The sequence below is a fragment of the Haliotis cracherodii genome, unplaced genomic scaffold (genome assembly GCF_022045235.1).
Source record: "Haliotis cracherodii isolate W230 unplaced genomic scaffold, xgHalCrac1.p SCAF_5, whole genome shotgun sequence".
Taxonomy (NCBI): domain Eukaryota; kingdom Metazoa; phylum Mollusca; class Gastropoda; order Lepetellida; family Haliotidae; genus Haliotis; species Haliotis cracherodii.
This window is the reverse complement of record NW_027266308.1, coordinates 16,160,276-16,176,080: the sequence shown is the minus strand read 5'-3', so window position 1 is coordinate 16,176,080 and position 15,805 is coordinate 16,160,276. Positions and strand designations below refer to the sequence as shown.

The window sequence follows — 15,805 nt, the reverse complement described above, 5'->3', positions numbered from 1 at the left end:
TAGGATGCTGTGATTGGTAGCCTCGCTTTGAGGTGATGATGACATCATGCATCAAAACAGATTCCAATACTTATATTCACACATGTACAGCAGGCGCGAAAACGTGTAGACTTCAGCTTTGAAGCAATAGGTGAGTACACTGAATGAATGACTTGTCTCCGTTTCCCAGTCGTAGCTAACCGACATTGTGTTTAATGAGGAAATATTTCTGTACCCCTCTCAACGCTACACAGTGGCGTTGGGGTTATCTGGGAAAACACGAGCAACGTGCCTGTCACGTTGGTTTGTTTATGTTTGGTTTGGAACAGGTTCCTGGAGATGGTCTTGTGCGTCCGTGGGCGTCATTCATAACAATAACGCTCTTCGCCACGGTGGCTACTGTTATAGTACAGATGGAGTAGCATATCTGAACACACCAAAGTCACTTATAGTGTGCACGAATGCACCCCATGCATCGTAGGCTAAGTAAGAAATGAAAAGGTCACTGCGCAACGTTAACACAACATATTGGTCACCAGTAAGCATAAGTTATGATTGGTTAGTGGCCTTACTAGTCTTTGTTTAACAAAACACTGGAAGTCAGCCAGCTGATATCAAGGATGGGTTTTCCTGCTTCTCGTGATTGCGGACTAGCTCTGATATCGCACGGGTGACCTGTCATAGGAAATATCATGAGAGTAAGACGCTAAATTAGTCTAGGTGGCCGACTTAAAAGACAGGGCTTTAGATCGATCGAACGAGACTGCATTGGGACGGCGATGTTTCAACACGTTAATTACCGCCGCAAGAACTTTTTTGAAAAACTTTGACAGTACCACGTGTCATCGGAGGATCATCACAGATGATCGACTCATGAGTTTTGTTGACAATTTTTTCATGGATTTCGTCACATTGTAAACATTTGGCATATCCAGTACTTTTGGTGTCACAGCTGCTCAACTATATTTTCTGGTTCCTTTTTATTATAGTGAGATAAATACAAGAGACAGCGTGACGATTTCAAATGGAATATGGATTTTAATAACCAAGACGAGATGGATGAGGATCCTACCTTTCCTGTGCCGGGGAGTAATGGGAGGAAGAGACACCATAGTGCGGGTTTTGGGCCGTTAAGTACCAGTACCCCTCGTTCTCAAAAAAGGGACAGTGGATATCTAACGGACACTTCACCAGCTTCGTATTCTGGTCATCAACAGTTTACGTTTGAAGTCGCCACGAGAGGACGATTACAACAAGGGGGTTTACGTGGCGCGGTCGGGGGATCTGAGTCGGACACAGCAGAGGGCTGTTCCCCATTCGATCCAATTCTTTTAGAGAACGAAGACGAAGACAATGACTCAGCTTTTCGCGATAGCCCGTTTTCACCTGGCCCGGAGGAATCGGAATTACCCGAGGAAGACAGTTCATCTGTGCAAATATATAGACATCGTTCCGAAGCTTTCAGACATGTCGACCCAGCCCCACCCGTCCCCGGGAGGATAGTGCCGTTTTCAATGCCTATCCCTATGAGAGTGCCTGGGTCTCACGGAAGGAATGTCGGAACCCAGACTCCTCACGAACATTGTCGTCTGCTCATTCAGTATCTGGAAACACCCTTACCCTTGACAGACCAAGGTAAGATATACTTGTCCTTATACTTGTATAAGAGATATTGTTACCTATAGTATCCGTTTTAATGTTTTAGATATGTGATATATTTTTAGAATCTGATTCATACGCTTTTATTTGATGGTAGTATTGTCTTCAGTTATTTACAACATACTTTAGTCTCGCCATCTGGCATTGGGAAGTATAAAAGGTACTCCTCATAGGTATACCCGATATCGGATATATTTATAGTTACCTCATGCCGACACATTGGTCGGAATAATGATATTTGTATGCGACTTTAACAGGCAGATCCGCGAGCAAGTAGCAATCATATATATTTGATCCGTGTACAAGGTTATGATAAATATATACATACAGCAATGCCTACCTTGACCCAGTGGGCTAGATATCTCTGCTCTATATACATTAGCCGCGATAGGCGGTTGCCAGCGTCATAAGTGCTCCTGGCAGATTTGTCGAGGTTTTCGTTAAGCGCATAGATTGCGATGCTCGGCTACAAAAAGAAACCGAGCATAAAAGCTGTCTGGGTTATTATCTAATGTGCTAAAATTGTGTCATGCGATCAATATTTCTAGATAGAATTCCATCGGCAAGTAGTAGCCTTAGAAACAGCCATACTGACACTCGTACTCCTACATATGGGTAACATTTTCTCTACTTGATTAGGTTTGGATGGCGTTTTATAGGCCAGTTTGTGTGAAGTGTTTATTCGTGTTTGAAGGATAATGGGAAGCCAGACGTATTGTGTAATTCATTGTTCTTGGAGTATGCATAAACGATAAGAAAAAGTGTTGTTAAAGGGAGACAACTCGATTCGCTCTATCCATTGACAGCGCTTCCTATTGCTGTGAACGCTTGCCCGATCGTATTGAACGGAAATGTTTGGAATAAGAATAAGAATATGAACAAATTGTATGTATTAAAAACAAGCGTGACTAATTACATCGAATAAGGAGAAAAATACAAAAATGACAAATTACAGGCTTAATGGCATTAATCATGTTCTATTTATATCCAATCTGCTCCTTCAATGTTCCTACAGGTTGGCAGAATAATCAATCTTAATATTTTGACATTTAATCTGACTTCCATTTAATGTTGATTTAGCAAACGGAGCAAACTGAAAGATGAAACACTGAGAACGTCGGCTAAATGGACAATAAGTCTATATCAGAAACTTTCTAGACTTTTTAGCCTTCCGGTCAATGACTCGTGTGCGGAAATGTCTGTGGTTAGCGGCGGTGTCTAGAGAACTTATTTTTATCGTGTGTTTAACAACTGGGATCACATACATAGGGAAAGCTGAGCTCCACGCGACGTTGTTCAAAATTAGGGTACATGAAATGCGTATTGTCCACAATCGGAGAGATAACGTGCAGAAAATGGCTGCGCTAAATCGGCCATTACACAATGAAAGGAAACGACTTTTAGAGTTCTATCGTTTAAGTGATTCCGGTTTCCGATACTCTTTGGGTGATTCGCGTGTATTAAAGTAGTCCGATCGTATTAACTGATGTAAACAAATAACAAATATCAGGATGCTACATTATGTGTATGTCAAGTGTTTACACAAACACCAGATTGCAATAGGTTAAATGAGTTTCATTGTTTCCTTTGAGAAAGAGCGATACAGAGTCGCACATAACTTTTCAATACTATCAATGTTAATTATTTGTAGTAATCATGGCAAGTAGAGATAATTACACATATAATTCCCTTATTGTTACTGAAGGCTGATTAACGTGTTTACATCACACTGTGGTTTTTATTTGTTTCTGTAAAAGAATCAGTTGTCAAATATAGGCCCCCTGGTTCGGATTGTACTCAATAAGTGCGTGGTGAAGGTTATGAAAACAACCAGAAACATACAAACACATGGCTGATCGTTTTGAAACAGTATACAGAGTTTTTGTCTTTAAACTTCAATAAGTGACTCTTTAGGATGTAGTTTCAATTAAATTGTCAATAGGATAATGACAAAAGCGGAATTTTCTAACATCGAATCAAATCGTTAGACTTGAACCTTTATTAGGTTATTTAGGTTAAAATTGTGAATTCATCGTTAATACAAATACTAACTTTCAATGGTTCATTATGACTATATGAGTTAATATATGTCTTATTATTCTACGTAGCACGTGGCGGACATCACGTGTCTCACTGGCCCAGTGCCAAACACTTTTCTGTCCACGCAATGAAGTGTTTTGACACAATTAAATGTTGTCGTGTATGTAGTGTTGTCGGTCAGTCACGCCTTGAAATCTCTGATGCCCTATCATAGCTTATGTAAATGTTGACGACAAGTCTTACTGATAAGAAGTAAGATATATTTATAGACCACCCTCTTTATCGCCATTCGATCCATGGTAGGACAGGCCTTTGATAAACACAGGCATTGATTTGTCAAGTCGTGAACTTAGATTAGGGCAGATTAAACTTCTCTCCGTCAACATGTTCGTTTCAATATTTTAATATCCGCCTTACATTGTGCGCAGATATCCTGGTGTATAATTTTAATTGTACAAACAATTACAGGACGGGAGGTGGATAATGTGATTGTGCAAAACTCACTGTTTAACAACCAGCAGCGAGAATAACAGCTCGAACAAAATTTGTCACCGCCAAATTAGGCCACGCCCGTGTTTTGGATGGCGGTGACCCAACCCTCGCTCGTTGGGTCACGGTCCATATAGGTTCGCCTCGTCAGCGCTAAATATAGCCTCAGTCTGCAAGCGCGCCATAGGCGAGTTGTGCATGCGCGCGTCTGCCTCCTGGTTGTCCCCGCAGTTCGCCTGGCCTTGAAATGTCTTCTAACTGATGTTTATTTCCACATTTTGTTCAGTTGACATTTCATCCATGACATTTGTTCTAACGATGCACAGATAACAGCTCCACGCAGCACGGGTAGTCAGGAAGACGATGCAGAATGGTTTGGAGTCATTGCGTGCTGTGTGTGGAGTAAAAGCTCGACGAACTTAAAACGTTTTCAATTATGAACAATTTGTTTGCTGTCCTCATGGTTTCGTTATTATTCGTCACTAGTCTTCTTTGTTTATTGTAACTGTATAGTTACACAATAGTTATTTTTGGAATATAGTTTTACATTTGACAATACTTCGCTCTGCTGACTGCGGGTGATATGCACTTGGTCATCCCGGTAATAAACCAGTAGTATGCACACATTATCTGACTGGCAATGTTAACATAACCGTTTTACAAGTATATTATGAATGTGAAATGGTTTCATTCTCGGCTCAAGGGCTAATGGAACTGAATTTACTCCAAATGTAATCAAACTTGTACAACGTGCCATAATGACTGTTTTGAAAAGAAATTGTGGCAGAAAGATATACATTGCCGTCGCGTGTGGAGCTCCGAAACAGCTGGTGCTCTGTTAGGAGCTCTCGTGGCATGGCGTGAGAACGTAGTAACCTAGAGCTGTACGGTTGTAAACACACAGTCGATCTTTTGCATATACTTAGAATGGTATGGTTATGGTTGCTCAAATGCAATGAATTTGATTCAAATGCTGGTGAATAAATACTTCTGTTATGAATAGAGTGCCGTGTTTAGAAAGCATTTGTAATTGTATATATGTTGGTTGGTGCTCAAAATACCAGGAACAGGGGAATGGTATAGTCGATTTTCTTCGAATAATTTATTAATAAAAGTCACAAATAAACTTCAGTTTATTTTTGTGACATACCATCACAAAGAGAGGGCAGATATTCTTAGGCCAAAGACACAGCCCTAAGTATGTACAATTGAGTTAAGAAATATATTTTTTTAAATAAGATATACCATTACTCAGTAACTTCCTATTTAAGCGATTTTCTCTTTCACTGTAATGTAAAATGTCATCACGTACAGTTATATATATTTCAGATGACTTAAAACTCGAATTTCAAAGAATATAAAACTGTAGAACTATTAATTTATTGTTGTGGGGTTCATTTGACAATTGCGTGTATGATTTAAATATCTCATTAAATATACCGTTTTGGCTTGATGTTATCACCCACCTGCACGTGCATGATCATCATTTATTCATCTAATAAGGTTTGATGATACCGTATTCTTTCACGTGCTCCGCTTGAAAATTGAGTGTTTTGAGTTAGATTAACACGGTGTTCATAGTAAATCGCTTGAAATGCAATGCGCCCTTACGCTTCCATTAAAGAAGGGAAATTCTTTTAGTAATATCTTTCTTTTAAATGTGCAATTAAAGCGTCAAGTGTCTACTGATTTGTGATATTAAACAATTTGTCAATTCACTTAAGTAAATAATGACGATGCGAGGTGTTTTTAAAGGTCAACAGCTATTTCACATGTTATACTTCGATTTCATGGGTTTTGATCGGCAGTATAGCATTCATATTTCATCCATCAATCGCGTGACACGCATACTGTTACATGGCATTAAACCTAATTACGCCTAGACTTAACCCTTGTCAGTCCGGAGCCCCCTTTTTCCGGACAACTATTGTCAGGAGCGGACTCATACATCAAAAGGGGCGGGGCTCTGTACCAGTACGTACCTTTGTCAATCCGGACTATTTTGCTTTGACCGTCCGGACTACCAGGGTTATCGGTGCGATTACAGTGTGGTACGAGGGCCTCTGCATTCACAAGGTATCATCTTTTCGGATTTACAATAGTTTAAAAGGTGTATATGCATGTGGGAATTATTCCGGGAATCGTAACCCATATCACCAGCTAGAAGGACAAACTGACTAGGCTATCCGACCACCTCTCAATGGCACCGGGGTCCTGAAAGAGCAACGCGCTGACTGACACAAACATGTTTAGCGTCATAGATTTTCAAAAGGTTAAAGCTGACGACCCATATATAAAAGCACCAGAGACAGAAATTACTGTTCATCGGCCTAGCCAGGATAAAATGAAAATAAAAATAGTTACTGTATATTGCTATCAAGCACAGAAGCGTAAATACGTTCCGTAAATATATTGTAGCTAGTCTATCTCTTCTTCGATCAAACTACGGCATTGTGTTCGTGTATATGTAATAGATCCAGCAAATCTATGTCACAATACAGCACGCGTGGTTCATTGTCCCGTAGAACTATATTTAGGGTATATTACAACGCACAAGAATATCTTTCAATTCGTGTAATGCACTGCGCATTGCGTAAATGTTTAGGGCTAAGGGCTAAGTCTAACTAGGAGAATGTGTACGAAAATATCGGTAACTCCACTTCCTGGGGACCTCGAATGTCGCCTTATCCGTAGTCACACAGTATCCGAGTTCGGATTAACGAAGTTTTAGAGTTTTAGGTTTTGTACGAGTTCCCGGTAATTGACATGGGTTTATATATAGTGTTTATCAGTACACATGTACGTTATGCAAGTTATGGGCGTGACATGAAAATACCCCGAACCGAACATATTTACAATAGACCCATATCAGTCGATTACAGGTGACATCAGCATCTGGGGTCTTATGTTGGTGTTGTCAGGTAGTAGTTGGTTTCTGAGGGTTTGAGGCAGATTTTCCAAACAGTTCTCCGTTCTTCAGTCAATGTTCACCCAGTATGAATTTGATCATGGAGATTGCAGGTGTTTTCGAGTATAATTACCTATCACTGATTCACACTTGGTAACAATTAAAGGTTCCTCGCACGTCATTTTTTTAATTTGTAAACATAATCAATATGAAGACTGTTTAGAATATCGTGCATCGTTTGAAATCCGGTGGTAGTGTTATAGTTTAATGGCTACGCGGGCCAGCAGGACTTTTACGCCCAGTTTGAACTTAGATGACTGATGAGAGTTATTTCCCTTTGCAGGTCCAGTTCACAGGCGACAGCGGTACTATTCAGAGGGTGAGGACCCCCAGGAGGCTGAATCTGACAACGCCCCACTGCCAGACATTGTCCCCACCCCCCGGGATCGCTCTGTGTCCCTCCCAGACGTCCAAGCCCTCAGACAACAGCGTGAAATTGAAATGGGGAGAGAACTCCGCCGCATAAGTGACGAGTTCAACTCCACCCACGGATCGAGGAGGCGATTGGTAAGCACATTTTGTCTGCTTCTAAATTGTCTTAGTTTGATTGTGTGGGCGTTATGACCCAGGTATTGGAGACTTTTCCCGACTTATGCTACTACAAAAGTACCACCCGATATTTCTATAGTTAATCTGTCATGGCGTGGTATTATATATCACAAAGAGTTCTTCCTGAATACAGAGAGGAAGGGGGGATGCAATTTTGTAGAAAAAAATAAATTGTCCCAGAAAATGCTTGAAAAAAATAAATGTTTCCGACTGTTAAATAAATTCGAAAAAATATCTGCCACAAAAACACATTGATGTTTTTTAGGTTTGCTTTTCTTTCGGCTCTTACAAAACATCCAGTCTCACTCACCAACCCACCCCTGCATGTTATTATGGTTAATAGTTGTTTATACGATCGGAGTTTCATATACGGTTATGCTACATGTAGCTGCAAATAGATTGTGTAAACTAGGGTAATGATAACATCATTCTTCATCATCTTACACGTGGAACTTTGGACTCGGTGTGCGGATATGTGTCAACCGGTAATAATTCGGAACTTCTCAGTGTACACGTGGCCAGTTATAGTTGTGATACCACTCGTGCGTCGAGAACGTCCTTTCCACAGTTTCCTTAAGCCCATACACATCTATTTATGTCAGTGCGGAAATAATTAGAACAACACCCTGTACGTGATTCAGTCCACAGTCCCTCGCCTGTTGGTATCTGTTCAAAGAGAGAATGCGTGACAGTTTATTTACAACGTGATCACCAAACCAATCCTTGGCCAGAAGAGGCACGTTACATTGGAGTACGCGAATTAACACTGCTGCAGCCAGGTCGAGAACAGAGGTTATCCTTCAGTTCTTAGTGTATAAGTTAGTTTATCACTTTGAGCTTGGGAAAACTGAATGTGGAGTGTACGCATGATCTAACCTCGTTAATCTGTAGCATTCTCTGTGAAATTGTCTGGATTTACAAATTTCCAAAATTTCGAATCATGGGTACAGAAAAAAGACACATTGTGTTATTTATGCGTTCCAATCAGTAATTGTCTGGAATGCTGGGTATCTGTATTAACGGAGGATAACTGTACTGCCTCATTTACACCTTTATTGCCACCGTACTAGTTGACAATGTCCGTTATTCGGGCGAATGTGTGATTCAAACGATTATCAGTGGGGCTAAGGGGCGCAACTCTGCGCAGTGAATTGCGATGCCACTTTTCTCCCTGTTTAGCATCCTCATCGTGTTCGGTCCACTAGTGGCACAGTGTGGCGCAAAGAGGGGATCTATGAACAGAGACTTACTTGAAACATTGATCAACGATGGCCATAGCAGAATATATCAAAGAAATCTAATTCTCTAATAGGTCCCTTTTTTTGTTGGACCTTCGATTTTTTAAATTCACAGTGATAGAGTGATAACGAATAGTTAAATACCTCTATATTATGTCCGATGTTTTTGAGGACCTACCTGTATACATATATCAGTCGTCCGTAAAGATGGGAAGATAGTTTCATTCTAAACAATGTGTCATTAGCCTATCAACAAAGTATATTTCTGTGTACAATTTACACAATCAATGGCTTTCCCTCTTGTACACTAATTGAAGCGACGCACTGTTGTAATTACCATATATTTATGGCGCTAGATATGCAGGATGACAAATTAAAAAATATCATCTTATTTTTTTAGAAAAGATCACTTGAGGCCGGGTATCGTAGCATATTTATCTCTAAATCCCTATGCTCTCTTAGCCCCTTGACACTCCCTTGACCAATACATACGCCTAACAAATTGGACAGGAAATGACTGATCTCATCGTCAGAAACTTTAATAAGTTTGCACTGAGTAACTTTTTCCTGCTACCGTGCCCGAACGAAACAAGTCACGCACAAACCGAAAGATTTATGTGTCAGTATTTAGCTTTGTATCAGTATTATCACAGTGCTCGTAATGTACTCTGCGTGTAAAACAGAAAGTTTATTCAAAATAGTGACGGTAATATTTAGGTTTTGTTCAGCCTGGTTACCTGGGTATGCTGCGCTGGCGCTACACTGCCATGTTAACCAGGCTGAGGTATTGTTTTGTATGTTGAGTTTTGGTGACTAATCAGAAATCTACTTTCTATTCAGTACGGGGATATATTATCAAACACGAGTAGCACTCCCGGATCAGTACTGAAAATTCGACCGTAGCGTTACGACTGTCGTAGGTCTTATGTTTCCACTCCGATAGTCTTAAGGTCGTGATGGATTTGTGACACGGGTTAGAAATTGAATCGAAGAAGTGTCCTAATTTGTCTATCGGGTTCAATTCCCCACATGCATGGTACAATGTGTAAAATTAACTTCTAGCGTCCTCTAACGTGGCATTGTTGGAACATGCTAGAAAGTGGTGTGAAACCATACTAACTCAAGCAAGAGCAATTAAAATAGCCCATAGGAGCACCAACACCAATACACGTAGAGATTCTGAGATTCAAGTGTTAACATTAAACTAAAACTCCTGCTTCCGTTTTACAGTATCCGGTTGCTGAGAATTTTGAAGGCGAGGCTGCCTCTTTCCCGGGAGCAAGGCCGGCGTACATGACCGTATGGACGAGTTTACGGAGCCTCTTCTTCGGATCCATGGAAGCAAGGACAGACACGGAAGATCCGTCCGGGCCCAGTTGAGGTCGGAGCATTCTGGTTTAAAACCGGAATTGTCCGGTTCTTTGTGAAAGGGGTGCTATGCAATGACTATTGAAATGGACTATTTTTGTATGGAACTTTTTTGACGATTTATACAATGGAGTACCTTTCGCGGTTTCCCGAGGCGCTGTCACTGATCTCATACACCGGAAGTGTGCCCTTACGTCATCACCGGAAATGGGTACCACGTGACTCCGCCATTGATGTACATAGTGCCGAAAGTGTTCGATTCATTACCATCGTTACCATTTTGTTGTTGAATACATTTGGACTTTGAAAATACATAGTTTGGCAGTTTGATGCGCGCAGGACTCGGCATGTTCACGACACAAGTTTTGTATTTTTGGACACATGTTAATGATTTTGTTTTGATTTAGACATATATTTCTCATTTCATGGCCATTGACCGTTGCGGGCATTAAGAAACTAGAAGCATTATATTCATGTTCATGTAGATTTTCTATTCGGAAGTTTCCAAATTGGTAAACTTTTCCGGCTTTCTACTATAAACTCCCGGAAATTGATCATACGAAATCATGTCATCACCGAATGAGTGCTAGAAAGAAAAAATATATTTTAAGATTCTAGTCAAAAGGTATGGCTTCCAATGGTATTACTGAGATTGTCAGCATAATATTGTTCACGTTTAGAGGACCAGCTAATGAGTCGATTCTTTCAAAACTCATTGTCATTGAGGTGTTCTTTGTGGAACAAGAGAAAGATTTGGACATATTTGTTTGTGATCGATAACTCCGGGGTAGAATAGGTCTTTAGCAACCCATGCTTGCCATAAAAGGCGACTATGCTTGTCGTAAAAGGCGACTAATGGGATCGGGTGGTCAGGCTCGCTGACTTGGTTGATGCAGGTCATCGATCCCAATTGCGTGGATCGATGCTCATGATATCAATCACTGGATTCTCTGGTCCAGACTCGATTATTTTACAGACCGCCGTCATATAGCTGTAATATTGCTGAGTGCGGCGTAAAACAACAAACCAACCAACCAACCAACCTTAACCCAGTAATGATGCAATGAATCTTGGCTCATGTGTTATTTTATACAACTGCTTATCCATCCATGTTTGGTTATCTGTTATGTTTTATTCATCAACATCAATGAGTGCTCATCTAGTCCCAAACCAAGCCTAACTTTAATACTACCTACACATGGAACCAAGGTTGAAATATTAGGTGATAAATTATTGCTTTTGATCATTGTGCCCACAGTAGCCTAATCTATTTCATAAAATGCAACATATGCTACGCTCAACACAATTGGTTTAAGCATTCAGTCCATATAGAAGTATATGTTTGTTCTTAGATACATGCAGCTCGTCTTTAGTCACTAGTGGAATACGGCGCTGCAATTCGCTCTGCAGAGTTACGTCCCGTGGGCACACCAGATACGAATCTGTTAGCCCCGATTATGTTTCCAGGTTTGTCAGCACCATGCCCGTGCTCGTGGGTTTCAGCAGAGTGATAAACGTTGAGACTTTCCTCCCACATTAAGCTGACATGCCGCGATATAACTGGAATACTGTTTAACGTAGCCTTAAACCCTACTCACTCATCTTTCGTTGTACCGTTTAGCTGTCTATGATGATAGACAGGTTCAAGTCGCTTTTTTGCCAAAAGGCTAAAAAAGCCAAAGATGTTTCTTATCTGAAGCATATTTTTAAAGGACCAAGTCAGTCAATTATAAGGCAGAATAGTAATTCATGAAAACTTACCTTGTCAGTCATGTCGGCATGGTTTAGTCAAAGAAAGATAACTCATTCCTGGAAAATCCAGACTATCTTGACCTTGCTGGAACCGGTGTTTATTCACCAGTCAAAACCAAACAATATTGATCTCTGTGTAAAAACCACCCCTTTAGATGTCCCGCAGGTTGAAAAACATTTTTGAAACTTTGATAATTGTGATGCGAATTCTGTAGTTTGTAAGTGTTTTGATGCAAGTGCACGTGAGATGTAACACATGAAAGCTGTAATGCCCTGCAAACCCAGATAAGTGAGAGTTAGTTCGGAATGTTTATGTATATGACGTAGACTAGGATGAATTGCTCAATAGCGTCTTTTTAGCGTATACATACTCCAAACATTCCATTAATATATACAGAATTTAAGGTTTGTGCTAGATCCATTTTTTCATCAAGATTTACAAATTGTATAGTAATATTCCAGCGTTTCAGGTCACTATTTTGCATTTCAACTTTTTGTTCCATCAAATACAAGAATTAATTTTTGCTTAAGTTAATTTCTACACATGTATTTTTGAAGCCCTTTTGCTTTTTATCCCAATAATCTCGAGGAAAGATCAAAGCCGTAGTTTGGGTGGTTACATGTACAATGGTACTTCGTTAATGCAGACTTGGATTAACAAGGTGTCTTTGTATTAGCTACGTAATGCATGTGCCAAATGTTAGTAGATGCCAGTCACCATAGCAACAATGATGAACTTAATATATTACCTATATTTGTTTCGTGCAACCAAATCCCCATGAATAAACGTTAATATCCCTCCTCAGCCCATCAAGATTTTGAAAAGTGGAAGTTATTTTCTTTTTACTCGGAAGGGTTTCTGTGGCACCTGAGGTGGCCAAGAGCTGTTCACAGTTTGTTGTGAGACTTTTGAAGTGCCTTACTTATGAGACACTATGGGGATTTGGTTTTGAATATCACCTTTCAATAATGGACACTGATTAAACCGAATAAACTGTCTGGTTTGGTTACTGTATATGATAATTTCAGTTTTGGTAAAACGGGTTTTGAAGGCCATTGAGAAGTGGTTAAATGTTTCAAAATATGCATGTTAATGTTTGTATCGAATGCTTCTTTCGATATTGGATATCTTGTTCTTCGGTGTAATTGAGAAACCCAATTGCATTCAAAAGTCAAATTAAATATTCGTTCAAGTTTTTTTACATCTTGAGAACAAGGTCTTTTTAACCATCTTCGGTTTTACAGCAACTGTTGCCTGTAATCACGTGACTCCATCATTGTTGCATACTACCAACAAATAATGTTGCTGAAGCTCCCTACAGTGTCCACCGGCCACAGTTTGTACAGAATACTGTAGAGTTGGCCATGTACAGAGTTGTTTCCTTTGTGTATGGTTCGTTTCACTTGCGATTCTAAAGCAAGTTTAAGTTTTCGAATGATCTCATTGATATTTAAGGATACCGCGTTGCGGTATGTGTGTGTAGAAGAGCGTATACTGTACATTTTATATTGTTATGCCGCTTTCCCCTTCAACACTTATATCTTTCTCTTTTGTTTTCAATAATCTGTTGTGCTTGTTAGGCTTATTACTCGTGTTTTGGATTGTTTTGTCACATTTACTTTTTAAATTAAGTCGTTATATATATTATAACACCTGGATATATAATTTGAATTTCTGTTGATAAGAAGGGTAAAATATTCAGCTATGAAGTAAAATATGGAAATATCTCAAACTATTGCAGTAGTGATAGCCTGTTGATCTGAGTTTTTCGGTAGCGTTAATCTGATTGAAACGTTATGTTTTTCATTCAACAACTTTTTTTTTGTCTGGTAAAGTTGTGTTTGAGTTGCTTCCATTTTGCTCCGATAGATGGCGTGGTTAAACAAGTTCTTCAGTGACATCTAGCGGTATAGTGACTGAAAGGATTTTCACAGCAATACACGATGACAATCGCCAAGTATGTCAAATTTGTAAATCAGGAATTTTTCACAGATCTCATTATTGGATCCCACCTTTGCCGTAATTAACCGAGAGGTATTAATTATATTCCCTTTACAACACTGTTCAAATTTGTGCATAAGGCTGAAATGAAAGGTACCTTTGTTGTAACCGAATTTCTGAAAAACCCACGTTCTTGCATATTGTATTTGCAATATTTTGAATGTCGTAGAGGGAATATTGCTGACTCGTTTCTTTTCATTGGTCACTTCACGGCGTGCATTACAAATCGGTATTTCCACTGCACGAGTTACCCGACCTTGACAAGGGAGGCTATCCTCATTGCCAGTCATTCAGATTTCATGTTCCTTACGACTTTGTAAGAAAACCCGCTATTGTCTTGGTTCCAAACTGACAATTTTGCAGGTTTTCTCTTTGTTTTATGCACTTAATCACATTTGGAATGAAATATGCAGACTTGTTTTCATTGTGTCCAGAACATTATTATGAAGGAATTATGTTCTGCTAAAGCAATGACACAGTTTGAAATGTTGATACGTGTTTGCCACACTTTTGTCTTTTGATATGCAGATTTTCATGTACTTTGCAAATTTGATACAGTTGTATGTCCACAAGTTCATAATATACCTTCATGCCAAGACCTCCTTTTCAAAGCGACCAGGTTACTGAAGATTTGAGTCCTATGTTTGAAAAAAGAGCCAAATTTAAACCGGATTTTTTTTGTGTTCCAACTTTAAATGAATTAACTTAATCCAAGACATTTTCTCCACAATTTTTATACATACTATTTCTATTTCTCATGCATTAGGAATAACTTTTTTCTTCTGATGTTTCTTTTCGACTCTGAATGTTATACCGAAGGTCTGAAATTGTGTTCACGGTAGTCTTTAGGGAGTGAATTTTGAAATCTCAGAAAGAAATCCGCGTGTTCTTTTCTTTCTTTATTTGATACATTGAATTCCCAAACAATAGGCCCATGTTTGTGTATTTTGTTAATGTGTGGCTATTTGAAGTGCCTTTTCATTCTGAAATTTGTGAAAATACAGAACTTTGCTACCATGCCTTCAACATTATGAAGATGTTGGTGGTCATCCATTTTGGCGGCAACCGACGTACAAGTGTCCGATGCAAAATTAAGTCCTCACTTTGAACCATCTTTTTTATGTCTGTCTCATGCCATAACACGACATCTCATATATTGCATCTACATTGTTTGAAGAAATGAAATGTTATGACTTGCACAATGTTCACAATACCATGCAAAACCTGTGTAGTCACTCCGCAAAACCTGTGTAGTCACTCCGCAAAACCGTTAAAAGTCCTGTAGGTTTTTGTTTATGTTCACTGTTTGACATCACCATGATCACGTAACATCAACCATCCAATCACATTTTAGGTCTCATGCGCATGGAGCGATGACCAAAAAGACGATTCCAAACATTAAATAAAAACATTTTTGCTTTGCCAAATGATTTTTGGATTTCTTTTGAAAATTTTGCTGCTATGATTGTTGAATAAAATTCAATATTCTATAAAGATATGTCAGTCGTATTTGTGCAGTTGTGAGGGAGGGGGTGTCGTTTATATTGAATGACTGTTATACAGGTTGTAATCAGTCAACTTTGCTGAAACCAACCAAATGTTTTGGTGATGACAGTCCAAGGATCATAAGCAGGGTCAGTCTGGGATTCAAAGCCACGACCAGTGGACCCGCGCACGACTAAGGGGCGCAATTGTGGCGTCTCTGACGCTGATCTATCGTGTCCCAACTGTCAAATACTTTGTGAAAAGTGAGTTGGTTGC

General features: G+C 39.5%; 1 protein-coding gene across 1 annotated transcript; it reads left to right on the top strand.

Moving 5' to 3' along the window:
* The first annotated feature begins 52 nt into the window (after window positions 1-52).
* On the top strand, window positions 53-15,538 carry LOC139442542 (uncharacterized). The gene is made up of 4 exons (XM_071223362.1): window positions 53-130; window positions 969-1,614; window positions 7,419-7,642; window positions 10,153-15,538. Exons 2-4 carry the CDS (start codon window positions 1,011-1,013, stop codon window positions 10,300-10,302), a joined length of 978 nt encoding a protein of 325 aa, XP_071079463.1. The 5' UTR covers window positions 53-130; window positions 969-1,010; the 3' UTR covers window positions 10,303-15,538.
* Window positions 15,539-15,805: the final 267 nt, after the last annotated feature.

Bases quoted from the DNA above. Each gene is read 5' to 3' on its own strand.
- LOC139442542 (XM_071223362.1), top strand. From the start codon at position 1,011: ATGGATTTTAATAACCAAGACGAGATGGATGAGGATCCTACCTTTCCT. The intron at 1,615-7,418 runs GTAAGATATACT...TTCCCTTTGCAG, and splicing joins CTTACCCTTGACAGACCAAG to GTCCAGTTCACAGGCGACAG. The intron at 7,643-10,152 runs GTAAGCACATTT...TCCGTTTTACAG, and splicing joins ACGGATCGAGGAGGCGATTG to TATCCGGTTGCTGAGAATTT.